The sequence below is a fragment of the Nerophis ophidion genome, linkage group LG07 (genome assembly GCF_033978795.1).
Source record: "Nerophis ophidion isolate RoL-2023_Sa linkage group LG07, RoL_Noph_v1.0, whole genome shotgun sequence".
NCBI lineage: Eukaryota > Metazoa > Chordata > Actinopteri > Syngnathiformes > Syngnathidae > Nerophis > Nerophis ophidion.
The window spans coordinates 78,900,832-78,927,017 of record NC_084617.1 but is presented as its reverse complement, the minus strand read 5'-3'; the positions used below and the strand labels follow the sequence as shown (position 1 = coordinate 78,927,017).

Sequence of the window (26,186 nt, the reverse complement as noted above, 5' to 3'; positions counted from 1 at the left end):
TATGGGGGTGTATTAGTGATTGTTGTAGGGTGAAAGTGTGGTAGTCAGCATGTGTGATGGTATGGGGGTGTATTAGTGGTTGTTGTAGGGTGAAAGTGTTGTAGTCAGCATGTGTGATGGTATGGGGGTGTATTAGTGATTGTTGTAGGGTGAAAGTGTTCTAGGCAGCATGTGTGATGGTATGGGGGTGTATTAGTGATTGTTGTAGGGTGAAAGTGTTGTAGTCAGCATGTGTGATGGTATGGGGGTGTATTAGTGATTGTTGTAGGGTGAAAGTGTTGTAGTCAGCATGTGTGATGGTATGGGGGTGTATTAGTGATTGTTGTAGGGTGAAAGTGTTGTAGGCAGCATGTGTGATGGTATGGGGGTGTATTAGTGATTGTTGTAGGGTGAAAGTGTTGTAGTCAGCATGTGTGATGGTATGGGGGTGTATTAGTGATTGTTGTAGGGTGAAAGTGTGGTAGTCAGCATGTGTGATGGTATGGGGGTGTATTAGTGATTGTTGTAGGGTGAAAGTGTGGTAGTCAGCATGTGTGATGGTATGTGGGTGTATTAGTGATTGTTGTAGGGTGAAAGTGTGGTAGTCAGCATGTGTGATGGTATGGGGGTGTATTAGTGATTGTTGTAGGGTGAAAGTGTTGTAGTCAGCATGTGTGATGGTATGTGGGTGTATTAGTGATTGTTGTAGGGTGAAAGTGTGGTAGTCAGCATGTGTGATGGTATGGGGGTGTATTAGTGCCCAAGGCATGGCTAACTTACACATCTGTGAAGGCACCATTAATGCTGAAAGGTACATACAGCTTTTGGAGCAAAATTTGTGGCGCATTATGAAGCGTAAAATACAACAACAAGACCCCGGACTGTTGAAGGACTGAAGCTCTACATAAAACAAGAATGGGAAATAATTCCACTTTCAAAGCTTCAACAATTAGTTTCTTCAGTTCCCAAACATTTATTGAGTGTTGTTAAAAGAAAAGGTGATGTAACACAGTGGTGAACATGCCCTTTCCCACATCTAACACAATTTCCCAACTCATATGGAAATGGGGTTTGTTTATATATATATATATATATATATATATATATATATATATATATATATATATATATATATATATATATATATATATACGTATATAAATATATATATATATATATATATATATATACATATATATATATATATATATATATATATATACGTATATATATATATATATATATATATATATATATATATATATACGTATATATATATATATATATATATATATATATATATATATATATATATATATGTCCCACTGGGTGTGAGTTTTCCTTGCCCTTATGTGGGCCTACCGAGGATGTCGTGGTGGTTTGTGCAGCCCTTTGAGACACTAGTGATTTAGGGCTATATAAGTAAACATTGATTGATTGATTGATAGATGTATATATATATATATATGTTTATTTATATAGCCCTAAATCACAAGTGTCTCAAAGGGCTGCAACGACATCCTTGGTTCATATCCCACATCTGCATCAATAGTTGAGGTTTCTGTGTTTTTTTTATCTGTAATACAGAAAATACATAATATCAATAAAAAACACATAGGATATTTCAACCCTACAAGCCTGTTTCACAGGTTTCTTTGCTCTTCAGGGGATTTTATTTATTTATTCAAAATAAAATCCCCTGAAGAAACAGGCTTGTAGAGATGAAATAGCCTCTGTTTTTTCATAACTTCTACCTCGTGTGACTAATTTAGGTCACCAAACTGTTATTAACCCTACGATGTGTACAAGTAAATATTACAATTAAATGACTCTGACGCAAAATTGGTGGACTGTAGTATTTGTCATTACTCATTGAGTTTTAGCATTGACTTTGTATCTTCACATTTTGAGCCATAAAACATGCTCACCTTCCCCCTCAGTTTCCTCTTTTCTCTCTTCTTCATCTTCCTCTCCGTCCCCGTCCGTCTTGTCCTCTTCTCCCCGAGCAAGGCTGGCCTGCGCTTGCTGTGCCTCACTGGCTGACATTTTCTCCAGGGTGGGCATTGTTGATGTGAAGAAGCGGGGGCTCAGCAGGCAAGGTGAGGCAGAATACAGTTGAGACTTCATGGAGCCCACGTTCCTTCCCGGAGGAGGACCAGCGAACATGGTCTGGGAGTAGACCACAGAAGACCTCTGGCCACAGCGATCTAAGCGGCTCTCTTCTCCTTCCAGCAGCTTTCTAATCATGCAACCAACACACACATCATGCAGCTGTCAATCATTCCACTCTACAGCAAAATGACACGCAGTGTGTGCAAATATCACCTGTAGGCTGCAATTTCAATATCCAAAGCCATCTTCACGTTCAAAAGATCTTGATAGTCCTTCAAATATCGCGCCATGTCATTCTTGTTCACTCTCAAGTCGTCCTCCAATCGCTTTATCGTATCCTGTGTTGACAAAGCAAACATCTTTCATTTCCACCGGGGCTCCCAAACTCATTTTAGCTCAGGGGCCACATGGAGGAACATCTATTCCCAGGCGGGCCCGACTGGTTAAATCATGTCATGACAACTTCAAAATATTAGAACTATCAAATTCTGAAAATGTTCAAATCATAATGTGTTTTTACACTTATATGTTGCAGTTAATTGTATTCTATCTTCATTAGTTGTTATTTATACTTTCTGAATAAATGATGTCCATTAGTCAAATGGGTTTCAAAGTGCTCCCATTGGTGTTCGTTTGGAATCTATCAGAAGATGAAATTAATGTCATTGACTTATTCTCCTCAACTGATGTACTAACATCATGTGGTTTATTCTGTGCACATGCAGCGTCTTCTAGAACCAAACTTGTCAATTTGGACTCATTTCATTTATCACACTTGAAGTAAGAAGGGGGCACATATTATCTCAGCATATTTATGTGCGCCCAGAAGATGTGTCCCCTGTCATAAGTACAACACGAAAGTGTTGCCTTGTCCTAACATAGCTTCGCCTACTCGTAGGTCATGTGTGTGGGAGGGGACACTCTGGCGACATCCAGTGGACACATTTAGAAACAGCACTTCCTTTCTTTCAAAAATGTCAGCTCATTTTTATCTCATGGGCCTGAGGAAACCTGATTCTTGCCTGATTTAGACCTATTTGCAAATATTTGAATATCTTTCAGTTTCTCACCTGCAATGCAGAAATCTCATCACTTTGTTTCTCCTCCACTTCCAGCAGTTGGTTCTCCAGAGCTTGGTTGATCTCTCGGCACGCGTCGATCTCCAACGTCCTACTTTTCAGCTGCCTGCGATATTCGCCCACTTCGTCCTTCACGTTCCGCGCGCTCTCCGTATTGCGAGCGGTGCCCACCGCCATCACGTTCATCTTGTTGGAGAACCACTCCTCTGCGGACTGGCGGTTACGTTGCGCCAATGTCTCGTACTGGCTTCGGATGTCCCGCAGGGCGACGGATAGGTCGGGTTTGATCACGTTCATCTCCACGGACACCTCGGTGCTGTACTGTATTTGGGTCTGAAGCTCTGCAATTTCGCTCTCGCAGAGACTCTTCAGGAAGGCTAACTCGTCCAGCAGGATCTCGACTCTTTTCTCGAGTTCGCTTTGGTCCATGGCTGCTTCGTCGGCCTCCTTCCTGGCGTCCATCACCCTGCCTTCTGCCTGCTCCCTACCAAGCACTTCCTCCTCATAGCGTTTTTGCAGGTGCTTGAGCAAACCCTCCATCTCCTCCCTGTGGTGTTGTGCTGCTTGTCTCTCATGGTTGGCCTCGTCCACTGCAGCATTCAGCTGGCGGATCTCACGCTCATAAAGGGCCCGCAGGTTCGACGGCTCCGTTTGACGCTGCCGGAGCAGCAGGCGTTCGGTCTCCAGCAATTTGTTCTGCTGCTCCAGCTCATGCACTCTGTCAATAAAGCTTGCAAAGCGATCGTTGAGGTCTTGCAGCTGCGCCTTCTCCTGGGTCCTCAATCTTTTGAATTCTGAGGTGACTTGTGCTGCTTGGTCGAGGCGCAGCTCGGTCGCGACCGTAGACGCCGGAGTCGAGAGCAGGAAGGAACCGGAAGCGGCTCGACTGCTCGTAGGAAAACTTCTGTAAGACGCATAAGCTGACGGGGCATATGCAGACCTTGACTCTGTACCAGCACTAGATCCATACCCTGCACTGCGCACAAACACTCTCCTCTTGGAAGCTGAAGGGAAATAAAGGTCAAAGCCGGAGGAAGTCATGGTGGAGACGGAGCTTGAGATGGAGCTGTGTCATCTGCGCAGTGGTTCTGCATTACATCGGCTTTTATAGTGCATGTCATGACGGATGACGTAAGGCGCTTTTTGCAGGCTTGCTGACAAAAGGGAATTGATAATGAATCCAGAGAGAGAGAGGGAGAGAGAGAGAGAGAGAGAGAGAGGCTGGTGGAGGGGGGAGGGGGGGGAGTGGGATGCGGATGATGTGAGTGGCAGAGGCTGGCAACCGTGGAAGGGTCAACGAGGACAAAACCCTGTGATACTTCTATTATGGCAAGCTACACATGAGTTACAGGAGAGGGCAAACTCATCGAATTCTGTTCTTACGGTAAGAAAAACATACCCTAATGTCATAATTGTATATCAGAATCAGAAATATTTATTAATCCCTGAGGAGAAATTAACATTTTCAGCACAATCCCATTCAAGATCAGGCAAACATTACAGGGAGACAGAACAGGATCAAACATTACAGGGAGACAGAACAGGATCAAACATTACAGGGAGACAGAACAGGATCAAACATTACAGGGAGACAGAACAAGATCAGACATTACAGGGAGACAGAACAGGATCAAACATTACAGGGAGACAGAACAGGATCAAACATTACAGGGAGACAGAACAGGATCAAACATTACAGGGAGACAGAACAGGATCGCTGACGGCTCTCCCAACTTCTGGTGTCCCTTACAAAAAAGGTGAGAAACAGGTGAACGCTGGCGGGACGGAGGAGAAAAAACAATTGGTCTAAGCCTGGGCCCCTAGAGAGGAGGTCCAGACTGAGGCCAATGGGGGAAAAAAAACTAATTGCCATAACACACATAAGCATGTGTGTAAGAGGGAAACATCAAAGAACACAAAGGACATTAAAGACATTAAAAGAGCAGAGCTGATGCCACCAGCCACTTATACATACAGCTACAAAAGTAAAACCTAAACAAATACACTGTGGTGGCCACTGCATTGTTCCACGCCATCGTCTGCTGGGGTTGGGGGAGCATGGCCAGAGACAGGAGCAGACCTGTCTCTTCATCCACATCTCCTCCAGTCTCTCCAAACTCTGTAGTCCTGTGTCTTCATCCACATCTCCTCCAGTCTCTCCAAACTCTGCAGTCCTGTCTCTTCATCCACATCTCCTCCAGTCTCTCCAAACTCTGCAGTCCTGTCTCTTCATCCACATCTCCTCCAGTCTCTCCAAACTCTGCAGTCCTGTCTCTTCATCCACATCTCCTCCAGTCTCTCCAAACTCTGCAGTCCTGTCTTTTCATCCACATCTCCTCCAGTCTCTCCAAACTCTGCAGTCCTGTCTTTTCGTCCACATCTCCTTGTTGACAAAGTCCCAGCAGGTCAAGTTTAGCGATCCATATGCGCTCACGCAGTGGGACTAATAGATGTCATTTACAGTTGTAGATGTCATTTACAGTTGTGATGTTACAATGGATGGGAATAATAGATGTCATTTACAGTTGTGATGTCATGATGGATGGGAATAATAGATGTCATTTACAGTTGTGATGTCACAATGGATGGGAATAATAGATGTCATTTACAGTTGTGATGTCACGATGGATGGGAATAATAGATGTCATTTACAGTTGTGATGTCATGATGGATGGGAATAATAGATGTCATTTACAGTTGTGATGTCACGATGGATGGGAATAATAGATGTCATTTACAGTTGTGATGTTACAATGGATGGGAATAATAGATGTCATTTACAGTTGTGATGTCACGATGGATGACTGCTGCTGATGGCATCATAGGAGTAAAAATCAAATGATTCTTCTTCTGTTAATCTTTGCGGCTCTTTTTTATACTTAAGTAAATTGCCAGGTAATTGTGTTTTCATCTTAGTCAATGTCCCTTTGTTTTTAATAAATATCGTCCCGTTTTGTCCTGTTCCGATGTAATAAAAATAAATAAATAATAATAATAAAAATACAAAAATAAACAGCTGCCAGCCTCGGGTGGGCACGGCTGACTCTGAGAGGGACTGTAGGTTATCTTTGCTAAAATCTCCATTTGACATAATTCTAAATTACAAAGCAGTGTGCTTTTATTAGAATTATAGGTAAATAATCACAACTTGATGAATAAACAAATTGACTTTTATTATGAAGGGCCAAAAATTAAACAGATAAAGAATTACTTAAATGTGTCATTGATTATTTAAATGATTGATTAATTATATCAATCATGAAATAATGAAATAAATAATTAATTCAATCGCAAAGTTCAGTTTTTACCTTAAAAAGAAAGAAGCAGCACTGTTGGATAAAAGAAGGACCCCGCCTGCTTGTAAAGCGCCACGTGACACAAGGCAGAATGTATCAAGTGTTGGCTGATAGCCATGTGTTATGTTATCAAATATTATATCATTATTATTTTGAAATATTATTATTCACGAAGAGTTGTCGTACTTCTGGCGACGCCGTAATGATCATGCCCGACTCGGAATGATGGGGCTCAATATGCAAGTAGATGATTGGCCAGTCAGAACAATATGCAAGTACATGATTGGCCAGACAGAATGTGTTTGGGCCAATGAGCGGCGACCTTACTGCTGCGTTGCCTCCAACAGCCTGAGACGCTCCTTTTGCACCAAGAACAAAACAAAAAAAGGCCGCTGGATGGATGAAGTTCACTTTTACTCCACATTTACTCCACATGTACTCCACATTTACTCCACATGTACTCCACATTTACTCCTTCCTGCAGTCTTTATCCAGCACACTTCCATAACCCTGATCTTGTAATGGCCGTCCAGGAGGACATGAAAGGTAAGTCAGTCCGCAGTCAAATCAGCACTAGCTTGCACTAAAATGCACTCTAATGTCTGCCAACATGTTTCATGTTTCAGCTCGTCCTTCCTAGCACGCCTGATTCACTTTTAATATGAATATAAGAATATAGCAATACTACAACAAACACGATGGTTTTTTCTGATTAGGCTTTTATTTTGGTTCCCGTAGCAGAGCTAAGCTAACTAGCATATCATGCTAAACAGTACTTTCATTGACGAACTTTCACATCTTGTGTTTACAAACATGTACTTTTAATCATATTGTGTTTACAAACATGTACTTTTAATCATATTGTGTTTACAAACATGTACTTTTAATCATATTGTGTTTACAAACATGTACTTTTAATCATATTGTGTTTACAAACATGTACTTTTGAACACATTTTATTGTGTTTACAAAAATGTTGTACTTTTGAACACATCCTATTGTGTTTACAAACATGTTGTACTTTTGAACACATCCTATTGTGTTTACAAACATGTTGTACTTTTGAACACATCCTATTGTGTTTACAAACATGTACTTTTGAACACATCCTATTGTGTTTACAAACATGTTGTACTTTTGAACACATCCTATTGTGTTTACAAACATGTTGTACTTTTGAACACATCCTATTGTGTTTACAAACATGTTGTACTTTTGAACACATCCTATTGTGTTTACAAACATGTTGTACTTTTGAACACATCCTATTGTATTTACAAACATGTACTTTTGAACACATCCTATTGTGTTTACAAACATGTTGTACTTTTGAACACATCCTATTGTGTTTACAAACATGTTGTATTTTTGAACACATCCTGTTGTGTTTACAAACATGTTGTACTTTTGAACACATCCTATTGTGTTTACAAACATGTTGTATTTTTGAACACATCCTATTGTGTTTACAAACATGTACTTTTGAACACATCCTATTGTGTTTACAAACATGTTGTACTTTTGAAAACATCCTATTGTGTTTACAAACATGTACTTTTGAACACATCCTATTGTGTTTACAAACATGTTGTACTTTTGAACACATCCTATTGTGTTTACAAACATGTTGTACTTTTGAACACATCCTATTGTATTTACAAACATGTACTTTTGAACACATCCTACTGTGTTTACAAACATGTTGTACTTTTGAACACATCCTATTGTGTTTACAAACATGTTGTACTTTTGAACACATCCTGTTGTGTTTACAAACACGTTGTACTTTTGAACACATCCTATTGTGTTTACAAACATGTTGTACTTTTGAACACATCCTATTGTATTTACAAGCATGTTGTATTTTTGAACACATCCTATTGTATTTACAAACATGTACTTTTGAACACATCCTATTGTGTTTACAAACATGTTGTACTTTTGAACACATCCTATTGTATTTACAAACATGTAGTATTTTTGAACACATTTTATTGTGTTTACAAACATGTACTTTTGAACACATCCTATTGTGTTTACAAACATGTTGTACTTTTGAACACATCCTATTGTGTTTACAAACACGTTGTACTTTTGAACACATCCTACTGTGTTTAGAAACATGTTGTACTTTTGAACACATCCTATTGTATTTACAAACATGTACTTTTGAACACATTCTATTGTGTTTACAAACATGTTGTACTTTTGAACACATCCTATTGTGTTTACAAACATGTTGTACTTTTGAACACATCCTATTGTGTTTACAAACATGTTGTACTTTTGAACACATCCTATTGTGTTTACAAACATGTTGTATTTTTGAACACATTCTATTGTGTTTACAAACATGTTGTACTTTTGAACACATCCTATTATTTTTACAAACATGTTGTACTTTTGAACACATCCTATTGTGTTTACAAACATGTACTTTTGAACACATCCTATTGTGTTTACAAACATGTTGTACTTTTGAACACATCCTATTGTATTTACAAACATGTTGTACTTTTGAACACATCCTATTGTGTTTACAAACATGTTGTACTTTTGAACACATCCTATTGTGTTACAAACATGTTGTACTTTTGAACACATTCTATTGTGTTTACAAACATATTATACTTTTGAACACATCCTATTATTTTTACAAACATGTTGTACTTTTGAACACATCCTATTATTTTTACAAACATGTTGTACTTTTGAACACATCCTATTATTTTTACAAACATGTTGTACTTTTGAACACATCCTATTGTGTTTACAAACAGGTTGTACTTTTGAACACATCCTATTGTATTTACAAACATGTACTTTTGAACACATTCTATTGTGTTTACAAACATGTTGTACTTTTGAACACATCCTATTGTGTTTACAAACATGTTGTACTTTTGAACACATCCTATTGTGTTTACAAAAATGTTGTACTTTTGAACACATCCTATTGTGATTTCAAACATGTTGTATTTTTGAACACATTCTATTGTGTTTACAAACATGTACTTTTGAACACATCCTATTGTGTTTACAAACATGTACTTTTGAACACATTCTATTGTGTTTACAAACATGTTGTACTTTTGAACACATCCTATTATTTTTACAAACATGTTGTACTTTTGAACACATCCTATTGTGTTTACAAACATGTTGTACTTTTGAACACATCCTATTGTGTTTACAAAAATGTTGTACTTTTGAACACATCCTATTGTGATTTCAAACATGTTGTATTTTTGAACACATTCTATTGTGTTTACAAACATGTACTTTTGAACACATCCTATTGTGTTTACAAACATGTACTTTTGAACACATTCTATTGTGTTTACAAACATGTTGTACTTTTGAACACATCCTATTATTTTTACAAACATGTTGTACTTTTGAACACATCCTATTGTGTTTACAAACATGTTGTACTTTTGAACACATCCTATTGTGTTTACAAACATGTTGTACTTTTGAACACATCCTATTATTTTTACAAACATGTTGTACTTTTGAACACATCCTATTATTTTTACAAACATGTTGTACTTTTGAACACATCCTATTGTGTTTACAAACATGTTGTACTTTTGAACACATCCTATTGTGTTTACAAACATGTTGTACTTTTGAACACATCCTATTGTATTTACAAACATGTACTTTTGAACACCTTCTATTGTGTTTACAAACATGTTGTACTTTTGAACACATCCTATTGTGTTTACAAAAATGTTGTACTTTTGAACACATCCTATTGTGATTTCAAACATGTTGTACTTTTGGACACATCCTATTGTGATGCCAAACATGTTGTACTTTTGAACACATCCTATTGTGTTTACAAACATGTTGTACTTTTGAACACATCCTATTGTATTTACAAACATGTTGTACTTTTGAACACATCCTATTGTGTTTACAAACATGTTGTACTTTTGAACACATCCTATTGTATTTACAAACATGTTGTACTTTTGAACACATCCTATTGTGATGCCAAACATGTTGTACTTTTGAACAGATCCAGCCAAGAGGCACTGAGAGAACATGTGGATGGTCTGCTTTCAGCTTTGATATAAACATGGTAAGGTGGTCTATTGCAATTGTGCAGTCCCATTTGAAGGACAATGTGCAGTTTCATTATGAAGATGTATGCACTAGATTTAGCAGCATGCCAATTTACATCTGTAGTCCTTTTTAAGGTGTATCCAACATCCACAATTAAATTACACCAAATAGAAAATACACAACAATGTTGAAATTACATAATGATAAACAATTTAAAGTGCAGGTACATTACATAAAGGATATCAAGCAATCAAAGTTTATTTATATAGCCCTTAATCACAAGTGTCTCAAAGGGCTGCACAAGCCACAATGACATCCTGGGCTCAGATCCCACATCAGGGCAAGGAAAAAATCAACCCAATTAAATACAATGAGAAATATTGGAAGGGACAGCAGATGCGGGGACCCACTTTAAACAGTTGGCGCCTAAACTGTGGTGACCTAGTAACCTCTCCAGGAAGGAGAGCGGGGCAAAGCAGAAAAGAGACGGCAGATCAACTGGTCTAAAAGGGGGGTCTAATTAAAGCCCTATTTATACAAATTAATTTTAGGTTTGGAACTTGAATGCTTCTACTGAGGTAGCATCTCTAACTGTTACCGGGAGGGCATTCCAAAGCACTGGAGCCCCAATAGAAAAGGCTCTATAGCCCGCAGACTTTTTGGGGGACTCTGGAAGTCACTAATATGCCGAAGTTCTTAGAACACTGATTTTTTTGCCGGGACACGTGGTACACCTAGTAGTTAGAGTGTCCGCCCTAAGATCTGTAGGTTGTGAGTTAAAACCCCGGCTGAGTCATACCAAAGACTATAACAATGGGACCCATTACTTCCTTGCTTGGCACTCAGCATCAAGGGTTGTAATTGGCGGTTAAATCCCCAAAAATGATTCCCAGGCGCGGCCACCGCTGCTGCTCACCACTCCCCTCACCTCCCAGGGGGTGATCAAGGTTGATGTGTCAAATGCAGAGAATATTTTCACCACACCTAGTGTGTGTGTGTGTGTGTGTGTGTGTGTGTGTGTGTGTGACAATCATTGGTACTTTAACTTAACTACAATCAGCAAGATAGACTGGAGCTAGACCTTTTAGTATTTTATACCTAAGTAGTAAAACCTTAAAGTGGAATTTTCAGTGCACAGGAAGCCAGTGTAGTTACATAAAGGTATGTACGTTATAAGCGTATTATGATCAAACTTTCTTGTTCTTGTCAAAGGTCTAGCAGCCGCATTTTATACCAACTGTAATCTTTTAATGCTAGACATAGGGAGACATGAAAATAATACGTGACAGTAATTGAGTTACAGTACGTGAGTTACAAATAAAGGGTGATGAAGTTACAGTATTTTAGCAGCTTCATTTAAAGTGCAGAAGTATATAAAGTGCAGCAGTTTTGATCAAAGTCCACATACAGTGCAGTAGCCATCAGATGACACCCATAAGGGTATCATTCAGTAGCCATATACCCCATTGGTACTGCATCTGTAAAAAAGTTTGCGATGTTACAAGATTGAAATGGTACTCTGGTGGCCATCAGACTGCTCTCACCAGGGTATCATCTGATGGTCAACTACCTGCCTGGTATTGCTAATGTGAGCAGGACTGCTGGTCTTAAAGCCAGTCTTTGACTGCTTGTGAGAAGCTGTGAAAACTGGAGTTGTTCTTTCGATTATCTGGGAGACCATTGCATTCTTTGATGGCTCGGTATGAAAAGGCTGATTGGGAGAAGGCAGACTTTCTTTTTGGAACATTACAGTCACCCCTGATTACAGACTTAACACTCTTCTTGTTAATTGCGAGCTTAGCTGTATGTATGTTTTTAAGGGAGGAGGAGCTGCATCATTTAAGATCTTATGTACACAAACATCTGACTTTTACCAGTCTTATAGCTTTTTCATTGTTGTTGTTTTTTACAGATTCGGATCGCAGCATTGAATGCCGCATCCACAGCTGCAGATGAGTCTCAAGACCCCCTGAGAAGTAAAAAAAGTAGAACAAAAGAGGCTCAGGTAGGGTAACTGTGAATCTAGCCAAACATTGCCTTCTCAATTTACAGTTATGGCCAAAAAAATTGGCACCCCTGCATTTCTGTCAGATAATGCACAACTTCTCTCAGAAAAGTGTTGAAATTACAAATGGTATTCATGTGTTTATTTATTTGGTTTGCATTGGAACAATACAAAAAAAAGAAGCTAAATCTGATATTATTTTACCCAGAACTCCAAAAATGGACTGGAAAAAATTATTGGCACCTTTTCAAAATTGTAAGAAATAGTTGTAGACTAAGCGTGTGATGCACCTTTGTAATTAAACACACCTGTAGCAAGTAACAGGTGCTGGCAATACAGAAATAACACTTGCAGCCAGTTAAAATGGAGAAAAGTTGACTCAACCTTTGTGTTGTGTCTACCACACTGAGCATGGAGAAAAGAAACAAGAGCAAAGAACTCTTAGCAGATTTGAGGACCAAGATTGTGGAAAAGTATGGACAATCTCAAGGCTACAAGTCCCTCTCCAGAGATCTAAATGTTCCTGGGTCTACTGTGCACAATGTCATCAGGAAGTTTAAAGCCCATGGCACTGGAGCTAACCTCCCTGGATGTGGACGGAAGAGAAAAAATAATTGAAAGACTGCAACGAAGGATTGTTAGAATTGTGGATAAAGAATCTCTATCCACTTCCAAACAAATTCAAGCTGACCTGCAGACACCGGGTACAACAGTGTCAGCTCGCACTATCCGTCGCCATCTCAATGAAAAGGGACGCTATGGTAGGAGACCCAGGAGGACCCTGCTGCCGACACAGAGACATTAAAAAGCAAGACTGGAGTTTGCAAAAACTTACCTGAGGAAGCCAAAATTCTTCTGGGAGAAAGTCCTGTGGACAGAAGAGACTAAAGTGGAGCTTTTTTGGAAAGTAAATCATCACACGGTTTACAGAAAAGAAAACGAGGCCTTTAAAGAAAAGAACACCATACCTACAGTCAAACACGGTGGAGGTTCACTAATGTTTTGCTGCTTCTGGTATCGGATGCCTTGACTGTGTGCCTGGCACCATGAAATCTGAGGACAACCAAATCATTTTTGGGCATAATGTTGGGCCCAGTGTCAGAAAAGCTGGGTGTCCCTCAGAGGTCATGGGTCTTCCAGCAGGAAAAAAACATACTTCAAAAAGCACACAAATGGCTTAAGACAAAACGCTGGAGAGTTCTGAAGTGGCCATCAATGAGTCCAGATCTAAATCCTACAGAACGTCTGTGGAGAGATTTAAAAACAGCAGTTGGGAGAAGACACCCTTCAAATCTGAGAAACCTGAAGCAGTTTGCAAATGAAGAGTGGTCCAAAATTCCAGGTATGTTACGGGAAGTGTTATTTTTTCCAAAGGGTGTGCTACCAAATATGAAGTTGAGGGTGCCAACATGTTTGTCCAGTTCATTTTTGGAGTTCTGTGTAAAATATCAGATTTGGATTTTTTTGTGTTGTTTCAATGCAAACAAAAGGAATATCAAAGCATTTGTAATTCCAACAATTTTCTGGGAGAAGTGGTGCATTATCTGACAGAAATGCAGGAGTGCCAATATTTTTAGCCATGACTGTAGCAGATATTTTGCTGATGGTATTCTGATATCTTCTCAGGAAGCGGAAGCGTTTGCTTTGTACCACAAAGCTTTAGATCTGCAGAAACATGACAAGTTTGAGGAGTCTGCTGAGGCATATCATGAGCTGCTTAAAACGCCACTCCTCAAAGAGGTAAAGTGTTATACAATACAGCTGCACAATTTTTTGACATCAAATCACCTTTTTTTTTCCTGCACCATCAACGACATTTGAGTGACAGACATGTTTGCCAATCAGAATCGTTGAGCCTCGTGTTTGTTCATCTCTTGCTTCAAACAGAGAGAGAGAGAGGTTTCGCTCTTTGCATCGCTCTCAGCACCTGAGCGTATTTATTAACAATAAAATTAATTGAACACAGTCAGCGCTCTTTTCAGTCATTCATAATCTTAGTCTCGTTGGACGTAGAGCATGGAGCCATCTTTACACACACAGGAAGAACGTACTCACGGCACACCGTCAACTAACAACAATTCGCAGGGCAAAAAATCTGATCACAAAGCCAAATGTCCAATTGTGGGTATGTTCCAGCTTCAAATCGGATGGGCAATGGTGAGGCATGGCTCCGTTGGTAAAGTGGCAAGTTGAGAATTCCAGGTTCGAACCCCGCTTCCGCCTGTCGTTGTGTCCTTGGGCAAGACACTTTACACACCTGCTCCCAACGTCACCCACACTGGTTGAAATGTAAAGCAATGTGAAGCTCTTTAAATGTCTAGAGGAAAAGCACAATATTAATATCAGCCCGTCAACACAGACAAACGAGCGAGAATGCCGTGATCACATGATGTAATAACCAAATAGTCAACATCCGACCTACTTTTTCAAACTGGGAAAAAATGCACTTTAAGATGTTCAATAGTTATCAGAGTTTTTTGCTTACAGAAATTATTCCATTACATTTTTTTGTTTGTTTATTTACCTTTCAATGACAGTACAATGGTAGGGTTGTAACGATGCCAATATTTTGGTACCGGTACCAAAATGTATTTCGATACTTTTCTAAATACACAAAAATAGCATTTTTGGCTGTATTCTAACAAACAATCTTACTTTACATTAAACATGTTTCTTATTGCAATAAGTAAGCAAACAAAGGCTCCTAATTAGTCTGCTGACATATGCAGTAACACATTGTGTCATTTATATACCTATTATTCTGTCAGAATTATTGAGGACAGGTGGTAGAAAATGAATTTATAATGCACTTGTTCATCTACTGTTAATATCTGCTATTTCTTTTAACATTTTCTATCTACACTTATGTTAAAGAGTAATCACTTATTCTTCTCTTCTTTGAATGCTTTACATTAGTTTTGGATGATACCACAAATTTGGTACCAAGTATTTACAAGGTCATACAATGGTTTATAATTTAAGTCCTTGTGTGTCCAGGGATGTATTTCCTGAGTTCATAAACATAATATACATTTTTTTTTTAGCGAAAAAAGATTTTTTGATGCTAAAAAAATCTCGATGTAATCACAGTAGTATCGACTAGATTCACTCATGTACTTGGTATCATTGCAGTGGATGTCAGGTGTTTATTTATATTTTGATCCCGGTGAGCTACGGTGTTTAGTACCAAATATGATTAATTAGTATCACTGTACTATACTAGCACCGGTATACCGTACAACCCTATACAACAGTAAACAATTCTACGGTATTGAAAAATAAAAGTTTATATCTTCTTGCATTAATATTAAATATTATGATTACAGGTACATTACATTATGAGCACTGTATAGTTTTTATCACTCATTTATTCAGTTTAAGAGCATTATGTAGACAAAAGATCTGAGTCTGTCTGCATCAAGCCAAATATGTTTATGTCAATAATTGCATATTGTTCCTGTGTGTGGCACCTTGAGACAAGAATATGTTGTTTGACAGTCTAAAAGTAATGTCTTTCTTACTGTTTTTTTTTTCACGGTTTTATGCAATAAAATATAAAAATTGCAAATTGAATCGTAATCGCAATTTTGGAGAGAAAAATCCCAATTAGTTTTTCTCTCAAAATCATGCAGCCCTAATGTGCAATATGTGGTATGACACGTTCTGACCATAATGTATGCTTCCATGTATGCCAGTAATATTACATTTTTTTCAGCAGCAAAGCAAGTGCCTGAATGATCTTTTCATTTCTCCACACGCAAACATACGCCCGACTGGCAGGACTGGGCTGATTGACACTCGCAGAACTAAACACCCCAAACACAGAAATGATCAAAAACCTCAAACACTATCAAACTTATGTGATGGGAAATGTTGAACATTAAACATGCTGCAACCACATAAAGGGTGCTGGGAAATAAAATGGAAAAAAAAAATAGCAAATGCCAAAAACACACAACAAATCTTTAATAATACTCCATGACAAAAACACAGAACAAAAGCCTTTCTACATGTGCTAACATTGGCTACGTAAACCGGTTGCGCTATAATATTATAAAATATTACAAATTAACCAAGACATAACTTAAAATATACCTCTTACCAGGAATTCTGTCTCTTCAAATGTACAAAACCCAAAAGCAGTGAGGTTGGCAGGTTGTGTAATTCATAAATAAAAAGAGAATACAATGATTTGGTAATTCTTTTCAACTTATATTCAGTTGAATAGACTGCAAAGACAAGATATTTCATGTTCACACTGAGAAACAGGTTTTTTTTTTGCAAATAATCATTAACTTGGAATTTAATGACAGCGACAAATTGCAAAAAAAGTTGTAACAGGGGCATTTTTACCAGTGTGTTACAAGGCCTTTCCTTTTAACAACACTCAGTAAAGGCTTGGGAACTGAGGAGACACATTTTTGAAGTGGAATTCTTTCCCATTCTTGCTTGATGTACAGCTTAAGTTGTTCAACAGTCCGATGTCTCCGTTGTCGTATTTTACACTTCATAATACTCCACACCTTTTCGATGGGAGACAGGTTTGTAGCATATTAGCATTCAATACAACACATTTAATCATCCTATTTACAATATTACTAGCAAATTCAAAAATGTAATATGATCAGTTTCATACACTTGTCTGTGTTACTTGCTATGAAGAATTTTCAGGAATATCATCTGTTGCCAAAGTATCGGATCAGATATGAATCAGGATTGAAAGCCAAATGTTGATCAGGCCATCCCAAGTGTTTATGAGCGAGGGAGAAGAAGTAGCGGCAAATCTATTTCTCCAAATGTACAGTATCTGTCACAAATAAATGAATGGTCTTAAAGAATCTTTCTCATTTCAGGCTATGCCCTCCGAAGATCAGAACATGGGTCTCAAGCATCCCGGACTGATGTTGAAGTATTCCACATTCAAGAACTTGGCCAGTATGGCTGCTTCTCGAGATGACCTTGACACTGCGATGGAGTTTTACTTAGAGGTCAAACATCAACGCATCTGCAACTGATTCACTGTGAAATTGTTCCTACTCTGTTTAGAAACGTGTTTGTCCTTTTTGTAGGCAGTTTTGTTGGACTCCACTGATGTGAACATGTGGTACAAAATAGGCCAAGTGGCCGTGCGGCTGTTGCGCATTCCTCTCGCTCGGCACGCTTTTGAGGAGGGATTGCACTGTAACCCGGACCACTGGCCATGCCTGGACAACCTGATCACTATTCTCTACACACTCTGTGACTACACCTGTATGTAAAACATCACCGTCATCTCTTAGCTGTCTAATTGGTTACTTCAATAATAATAATAATCATCATCATCCTTGTGAATATCTCCAGGTTGTTTATACTTCATCAGCAAAGCCCTTGAAAAGGATCGTTGTTACACTAAAGGCCTGGTGTTAAAAGAGAAAATCTTTGAGGAACAGGCCGGACTTAAAAGGGACACAATGCAGATGTTCAAACGATGGTGACTATCTTAACCCGTTAAAGAAACCCAAGAATGACATTCACAGTGTGTGTGATATGTGTATTTTCGCAGTGACATGTCTGTTCACTATGTGGAAGTGGAGCAAGAGGAACGCAAATCCATTGTGGAAGAAGCGCTGGATTTACGGAAACGCAGACAGGCTCTTTCTTACAAAGAACCCATCCCTGATCTTGTCCTGATTAAGCCCATCCTCTGTCTCTCGTAAGTTAAACATTTTTCTCTTTCTTGTTTTTGTTGAAATTACATTTGTTAACTAAAATGTTGAAATAGCTTTGGCCTGGATCGCTGAAAAATGTAACAAAAAAGACCCTTTATTTATCCTTGCACAATACATATATTGCATAGACCACATGTGTCTACAAGCTCATTTTTATCTGTTGTCCCCAAGCAAAAGCAAAGTGACAGCAGGTTAAAAATACATTTACCAATAAAATATAAAATCCAGCTTTTCTAAGAAAAAAATACCAAAACAATAAGAGTTTTGATTGATTGATTGATACTTTTATTAGTGGATTGCACAGTTCAGTACATATTCCGTACATTTGACCACACCCGAATAAGTTTTTGACCTCGTTTAAGTCGGGGTCCACGTTAATCAATTCATGGTAAAAGAGCATCAGCAGAAAGATTAGATCAACAACAGCTCAATAAACACACACATTATATACTTACGTGTTCTTTGTTGTAGATTTTAGGTATAAGATTTGATTCACAGCATAAAACTTGGCTTACATCAATGTCAAGGTACGGAATTTTATACCTCGAGGACTATTGGCATTCAACGATCCTTCCAACGACAACAACAACCGACACATTAGACAAGCTAAATACTGTAATACGGGGGTCCCCCACCACTATATTTCAGTTTGGGGGTCCTTAGCCTGGAAAACGTTGAAGACTCTTAGTTAATATTGTTTATATCTTGAGATATTTGGTTTGTGAGAATTCTTGGCCATTTATCCAGGAGAATTTTTGTAAGGTCAAAATTCACTGACTGGCTCACAGTCTCTGTTGTACCGTAGTTCATTCCCATTGTGTGTTGTGTAGGTCACTGATAGATTCAGTTAGGACACAGGTGGTACTCAAGGGCTTTGGGCCAGATTTGGCCTCTCACATCATTTTTTGATGTTATGCGAAAGCCTGGAAATAATGTCTAATAAGCAAAGTACTTTTCTTACTAAGTGGACTCTTGTTCCATTGTGAAATAACAAATACATGTACTGCATGTATTTTCTCATCTTTTATTCTTTGATAGGATCTAAAAATGCAAATACTTCAATATATCTGCTTTACTCATTATTTCAAAGCAATTATCCATCAAATTGTACAATGTCAAAATGACGTTAAATACAGGCTACACATTTTACTGTAAAAAACAGTTACATTTTTTTTCCATTTATCGTAATACACCATAAAAACAATAAACGTAGATTTTACCATACAAAAAAAAGTGGTACACTTTTGGTAATTATAAAATGAGGTAAATCCTTATACATTTATATTCATGTATTATTCCCTGTTACAAACGGCCCTCTTAGGGCAGCCATAAGTGAAAATGAGTTTGACAGCCCGGATCTAAGAGGTGTAATGTGTTTCTTTCATTTTGTCCATTTCTAATCATGAATTTTAGGAAATGTGTTTTTATTTCAACATTTGCCTGGTTAGGCCATTTAACTTGACGCGGGGCTCTTGCTTCAACACAGGTGGAGGCATGTTGGTGAAAGTCTTGTGGCAATGTACAGATATCAGACGACATGTGGGCCTCCACGATTGAGTCTTGGCCGCAAGATCGACTTGTCATCGTACCAGGACGCCAACTTCCTCCAAAACCTTCCTGAACCCAGCAGTCCCATCAGCACTGTCCAGTCAGCTGTGCTGAGCAGCAGCCCCAGCTCGTCTCAGCCACCTACTGTCCTCCCTGAGCCGTCAGCCCTCTCTCAACCTGACACACAAATTGCCATTGTTGAAATCACGACGGCAGCTCCTTCTGTTGGTTAGTTCCAGAAATGACTTCAGTTAGTACTAGACATACATTCAGAAAACAAACTACTTTTTTGTATTTCCAGCTATGGATGTTTCTCTGTCAGACAAGGCAAAGAAAGCGCCAAAGAGGAAACGTGCAGTAGAAGATATTGTTGAGACGGCCAAGAGACGGTCAGCGCGTGTCCGTAACACAAAATGCAAAAAGGAAGAGAAGATTGATTTTCAGGAGTTACTTTATAAGTACCTTCCTTCCAGGTAGATTTCTGGGTTGTATTTGTGTTGTTTGCAATTGTATGGATTGGTATTTGTCTGTTTTGCTGAAGCAAAAAAAGATTCCTCTTATAATTGAAGTACAAAACCATGCGCTGGTTTCTCATAGGCTAAAGAAGTTTGATCCTGATAATGAAGATGAAAGTCTAAGTAATCTGGAGACAGAGTGTGATGGGAAGGAGGACTTGCAGCCTATTCATGGCAGCTGCCTGCCACTTGATGCAGTTGAATACATGGAATCTGGTACAGCCCAACTTAGACAAAGTTTATTCTTGAAAGTATGCATGTCTTGTCTTTTAACAAATAATGCTTTTTTCTTTGTAGAACAACAGGATGTTCATAAGTTCCTTCTCAGAAATATGGCCAATGGAGGTATACTGGATCTGATGTTATGTTATCTGAAAGCGGTGGGTCAGAAGTTCATGGAGAAGTGGCCACCTGGTCTGACTGCTGTGGTGCTGGAGGTCTATCGGACCTGGAGGAAGCACAGCTGTGGTCTTCCTAACCCCTTGTTTCGGGACTGCAGTAACCAGCATATCCGGGTAAACAAAATATGTGCGCTTACATTTTATACAAATATTTTTCAAATACATATTTTCATCTCTTGTATCACATACCATAATTCAGATTCTCATGAGCATTCAGTTTGTATTTTTTTTTACTGGTAAATCTACAATTTTGTGATCACAATTATTACATTCTGCTGTGTCTGTTTCTTCTACAGGAAATGTTGGAAATGAGCTTGGCTTGTATGGAATTGCAGTTGGAGCAATGGTCGCACAATAAAGGCAAGAGCGGTGGGTTCTGGCAGTGTCTTTTATTGCGGCAAACTAACATTTAAACTTAAAGCCCATCAACCAAATTTAGATTTTTAATATCTTAATATCACCTTTTTACCCCTCAATGTATATACTCTGATGATGAACTTGTGTGATGACTGTATTATGCTGAGAGTATATATTTGTACCGTGAATTGATTAAACAAGTTGGAAACATTATTCAGGTCTTACCATTTAGTGGTCAATTGTACGGAATATGTACTGAACTGTGCAATCTACTAATACAAGTTTCAATCAATCAATCAATCAAAATATTTCAGTGTCAAACAGATATGTGCATTTTCAGTACAAACAATATTTTGGATCAGTGTTTCCCCCAGGACTGCAATCTACCGTATTTTTCGGGCTATAAGTTGCAGTTTTTTTCATAGTTTGGCCAGGGGTGCGACTTACACCCAGGAGCAACTCATGTGTGAAATTATTAACACATTATGTAAAATATCAAATAATATTATTTAGCTCATTGACGTGAGAGACTAAACGTATACGATTTAGCGATTAGGAGTGACAGACTGTTTGGTAAACGATCAAATAAATTTCCCCCAAAAATGCGACTTATACTCCAGTGCGACTTATGCATGTTTTTTTCTTTTTTTATTATGCATTTTCGGCAGGTGCGACTTATATTCCAAAAAATACAGTATTTGTTCAGTTGAGTTGAGTCATCTAATTTGTATAATTGTCCATTGCGCATGTGCATATAATCTTTATTGATGATAAGTGAGCAATAAACAATACAAGTAATGCAAATATGTTCAGAAATACTAAAGAAGTTTCTTCTGTCATTTTTGTATTTTTATTTTTTATGTTGCAAAAAAAAAGAAGCTGTGGGAAGGGGACGGGGGCCAGACAAGGACATGTTTCTTGTTTAGAAGAGCATCTTTGAGAGGCTCCCAAAGTGTCTTATATCCCCAGTGAAAGACGCTACATTTATTGATAGCCACTTTTTTCCTGAAAAACAGAATCTAGAGAGGTCTGAATACTCGCTGCATATAGCAACAAAGTCACTGAGTTGGCAACACTATCTCTGTCAGAACAGTGTGTGTGAGGCAGAGCTGGGTATTGGCAACAACTTCACAATACAATGCAGTAAGTATTGTGATTGGTATTGTATCAGACTGTTCACTGATACATTTAAAATGCAACTTATAATACAAGCTGTACATACTATACTGTATGATGTATGTGAAAGCCATTTTAATGTAGAAAAAAGAAAGGCCCTTTACTTTTTAACTGCTGACAGATATTACATCACTAGAAAAAATATCACAATATACTGCCATATGGATAATTTACCTCACCAAAGTATGAATTGTGTAACAGCAGATTTATTGTGGGGAGTTTAAACCACAGGCTACATTTGCACACAGTCCACACTTGATGGATTTATGAGCAAGAGCAACAAATTAATTTTGGGTGCAGTGAAAATATATGTGTGATGCACCACTACAAATAAATGAATGTGTGGGAAATACTGCAGGTAGTTTGCAGATGTTTTACTTTGAAAGGTTGTTAGTGGAGTATAGCAAGATTACAAGTTTGCCATAACATCTTTGTCCTTTTCAGTGTCTCCTCGAAGAAGCAGTACTGGTTCTTGCAATGACACAGATGAAAATGAATTCCTCGGGCAACATTTCCAGGCTGATTCATTGCTCCTAGCTTTAGGTTCATCCCAAAAAGATATTTTTGAGGACAACTGGTTCGATGTGATGGTGCGTGTCTACTGGCTGAAGGCTCGATCCCTTGCCCTGCAGGTGGTTTGCTTGTATTTTAACTTCTTGACCTTTACTCTGCTCTCAACCAGACATGAAAAGGATGTTTGTCTTCTCCTCCTTTTTAGGGAGACATGGACTTGGCCTTAGAGAGCTATGATGTCTGTACTGGGCTGTTGCAGAGCAAACCCAAGTCCCATGAAGGGAGACCTTATACAATCAAACTGCCAAATTTAAGGGTAGATGCAGCAATCTCTGTAGAAGAGGTCAGTGAAGTGTTTTCTTGCCCACAAGATCTTTTATCCTTTATTTGAATTACAACATTTTTTTCTGTTTCTATGAACAGATTGATAAAAGACTGAAGTCCCTGGAGCGCTGTCAGTCATTAGAGGAAATCCAGCGGCTTTTTGAATCGGATGACTTTGAGTCGGTCGTGCGCCTGTTGCAGCCCACTCTTAATTACGGCAGCAGGAGTAAACACTTGGAGTTTGTTAGTTCAGCACCAGAACGTCCTGCTCAGCTTCTGCTGCTTCAGGTTAGATTATCCTCCAACTCTTAATTCGACATCAATGCTTTTCTTTATGAGTGTCCGCGCTTCTTATTCCATCGTACATGTTATATTTTGGCACAGAATTCCTTGTTGAAGCTACAAGACTACCCGCAATGTTTCGAGTCAAGTGAGCTGGCTATAAATGAAGCCTTGCAGCAGCTCAACTCCTCTCCAAACAGTTCTGCACCTGCGAAGGAGGAATGGGTTAGCACCATTTCAAAGCTGCTGGACGGCGTTGAGGTCTGCTTCAATAAGGACTCCGAGCTCCTCGGCAATGTCCCCCACTTCTCTAGTATGGCTCGACTTGCAAACAATCTCATTCAGGTTAGAAGAGTGCTAAAATATTATTGTATAAGGGGCTTGAGTTTGTCTTGGATGTTAATCTATTTTGTGATTGTTTTTTCAGCTGATTGACCTTAGCATGACTATTTCGGACGATCCAAAAGAACCTTATTTCTTCTCGGTGCTGCCATGGATTATTCTATATCGCATAATCAAACACGAAGAGGCTGCTTTTAACTGTATGCTTCAACAGCATATGACTATAGGGGATGACGAAGGTTTGTCGAGTCCTTGTTGAAGTTTCCCTTGGTGCTTTGCATGCGAGCTGTTGCCCAGTGAGTGACAGTGTTGACATGAATTTGTAGATGACTCAGACTCACCGATGCTGCCGTCCTCTCTGATGCTTTTGAACACCGCTCATGAGTATCTTGGCCGTCGCTCCCTGTGTTGCAGTTCAGATGGGGCACTACTTAAGTTTTTTGTGAGTCTCTTTTTGTACAAAAACTCTTTGAGACTTCACATAATATGTCAATGTGACTTTATTATGCTGTGTTTATAGCCCTAACACATTTGACAACAATTTGATAGAATACCTACTTTCTTATAGGTTAATGTTTTGGAAAAAGAGTTTGCAGCAACTGCCAACACTGATTCCCATCCCTACAAAGAGGAGTTGGAGATGGCCTTAGAGCAGTGCTTTTTCTGCTTGTACGCCTACCCGAGTAAGAAGAGCAAGGCCCGCTTCCTTGAAGACCACTCATCACCACAGGTCAGACACTGCAGTCCCTCCAGGAAATCGCTATGTCGCAGTTGCAGCGATTCATGCAAATACATATTAATGCCTGCTAATTAAACGTGTTGGCACATACACTGTTTAAAATGGTCGAACACTTTTCAAGCTCAAGACATACACAGAGAATGTCTGCAACTTCTCAACCACAGAGGACAGCTGACAATAAGGATGTCTTTGGTGGTGTTTCTTTCTCTAAATATAGTCTGATCAGGGTTTTATGCTACAGGTACTGATAATCCATGACAATTTTTCATGTATTCATAGTGAGTGCTATTGACTGTTCAACAATATCAACACAATACTTAAAGTCGTTTTGTTTTCTCTTGCATTACATATACTTGTTTGAGCAAAAAAATCAATAGTACATAATCAAAAATTGTTGTCTATTACTCATTTAAATCATTTGGTTTTTGCCCTCTACGTCCTCTTGTGTACAGGGAATTGTTCCTTCAATTTGTAGACATTAAATAAAACACCAACAAATATTTTGAGAAAATATCGACCTAATGTCTCTAATACCACTAATATACTGATAATACCCATGGTATCGCAATTGTAATTGATGGATGGATCTGCCCTTCCCATACACGTAGTTTACTTCATGTGACAATGCTGACACACCAACAGTTGCTGTTATATGATCCTCCCTTTAGATGCTTATTATTCTACTTGTTCATTTTCTGTTATAGATACAATGAGGTTCCATCTACACTTCTTAAAGGGGAACTGCACTTTTTCGGGAATGAATATTGAACAAAAAGGGATTGTTGAATTAAATACTTTTAGAACCAGGTTAGGTGGAGGAAAAAAACATTTGTATGGAATTGGTAATGGAATCAAATTACTAGATGAGGGATGGAACAAGACAAATCGACTTGCAGTTTTATGTTTGTACGTAGATCCTAATGAAAATGCCATACTTATGTATTTTGTCATTTATGCATGCGACCACTAGAGGGTGTCATTGGTTGGAAATGGATTTGAGGAGAACCCTTTGAAGTTCTTACATAACACAGCTGCATGAGGTTGCCCCAAGAAATCCCTCTACAGTATAGTCCATCCATCCATCCATCCATTTTCTTCTGCTTATTCCCTTCGGGTTGGCGGGGGGCGCTGGAGCCTATCTCAGTACTTTGGATATTTTTACAGTGGCACTACAAAAAATACTAATATCTGTGTTGCAGGTGGAGCTGCAATGGAGTGACACTCTTTTCATGTTCCAGTATTTTAAACCAAAGTCGCTGCCTGAGTTTGACAGCTACAAGACAAGCACCGTATCTGCAGATTTAGCTAATCTGTTGAGAAGGTTTGCAGGAATCGCCCCCTTAAGTGAAACTCCCACCCTCACCATGGATGAGGTCGCGGCCTACATCGAGGACAATACACATAAGGTCAGTTTGTCAAACAGTCTTCAACAATACTGTATAAACGGGATGTACATTTCATTGATAGCTTTTGCGTAAAATGGTCATACTGTTTGTATGAACCGTGCTGCTCAGCAGGCTGTTACGATAACTAAAGCAAGGGCAGGCCAAGTGCTAAAAAAACACAAGAATAATTGTGTTGCATAAACAAATACCATTTAATATAGCAGCAATAACAACAAAACAACACCAAAGATTTTAAGCTTCCTCAAAAAGAAAATAGCATCTTGTGATTATGATAATGCACTTGGAAAAGTGCACACAGGTACACTATATTGACTACATTTAGCTGGCGGA

General features: G+C 38.7%; 2 protein-coding genes across 4 annotated transcripts in view; one reads left to right on the top strand and one right to left on the bottom strand.

Moving 5' to 3' along the window:
• Positions 1-4,299, bottom strand: part of LOC133556889 (neurofilament light polypeptide-like) — a 7,280-nt gene extending 2,981 nt beyond the window's left edge. The window contains exons 1-3 of the mRNA XM_061907234.1: positions 3,162-4,299; positions 2,305-2,429; positions 1,908-2,218 (exon numbers count right to left, since the gene is read on the bottom strand). Coding sequence (XP_061763218.1) covers positions 1,908-2,218; positions 2,305-2,429; positions 3,162-4,211 — 1,486 coding nt within the window. The 5' untranslated portion in view covers positions 4,212-4,299. The remainder of the gene's footprint in view (positions 1-1,907; positions 2,219-2,304; positions 2,430-3,161) is intronic.
• Positions 4,300-6,793: 2,494 nt separating this feature from the next.
• LOC133556888 (calcineurin-binding protein cabin-1-like) overlaps positions 6,794-26,186 on the top strand; it is a 38,566-nt gene continuing 19,173 nt past the window's right edge. For all 3 annotated transcript variants that reach the window (XM_061907232.1, XM_061907231.1, XM_061907233.1), the window contains exons 1-21: positions 6,794-7,012; positions 10,494-10,556; positions 12,453-12,545; positions 14,172-14,285; positions 17,399-17,533; positions 17,615-17,795; positions 17,886-18,015; positions 18,088-18,237; positions 19,740-20,029; positions 20,103-20,274; positions 20,399-20,532; positions 20,614-20,831; positions 21,014-21,086; positions 22,695-22,882; positions 22,969-23,106; positions 23,187-23,375; positions 23,472-23,714; positions 23,797-23,950; positions 24,038-24,153; positions 24,280-24,441; positions 25,650-25,856. In XM_061907232.1, the coding sequence (XP_061763216.1) occupies positions 10,554-10,556; positions 12,453-12,545; positions 14,172-14,285; positions 17,399-17,533; positions 17,615-17,795; positions 17,886-18,015; positions 18,088-18,237; positions 19,740-20,029; positions 20,103-20,274; positions 20,399-20,532; positions 20,614-20,831; positions 21,014-21,086; positions 22,695-22,882; positions 22,969-23,106; positions 23,187-23,375; positions 23,472-23,714; positions 23,797-23,950; positions 24,038-24,153; positions 24,280-24,441; positions 25,650-25,856 (3,090 nt within the window). In that variant the 5' untranslated portion in view covers positions 6,794-7,012; positions 10,494-10,553. The remainder of the gene's footprint in view (positions 7,013-10,493; positions 10,557-12,452; positions 12,546-14,171; positions 14,286-17,398; positions 17,534-17,614; positions 17,796-17,885; positions 18,016-18,087; positions 18,238-19,739; positions 20,030-20,102; positions 20,275-20,398; positions 20,533-20,613; positions 20,832-21,013; positions 21,087-22,694; positions 22,883-22,968; positions 23,107-23,186; positions 23,376-23,471; positions 23,715-23,796; positions 23,951-24,037; positions 24,154-24,279; positions 24,442-25,649; positions 25,857-26,186) is intronic.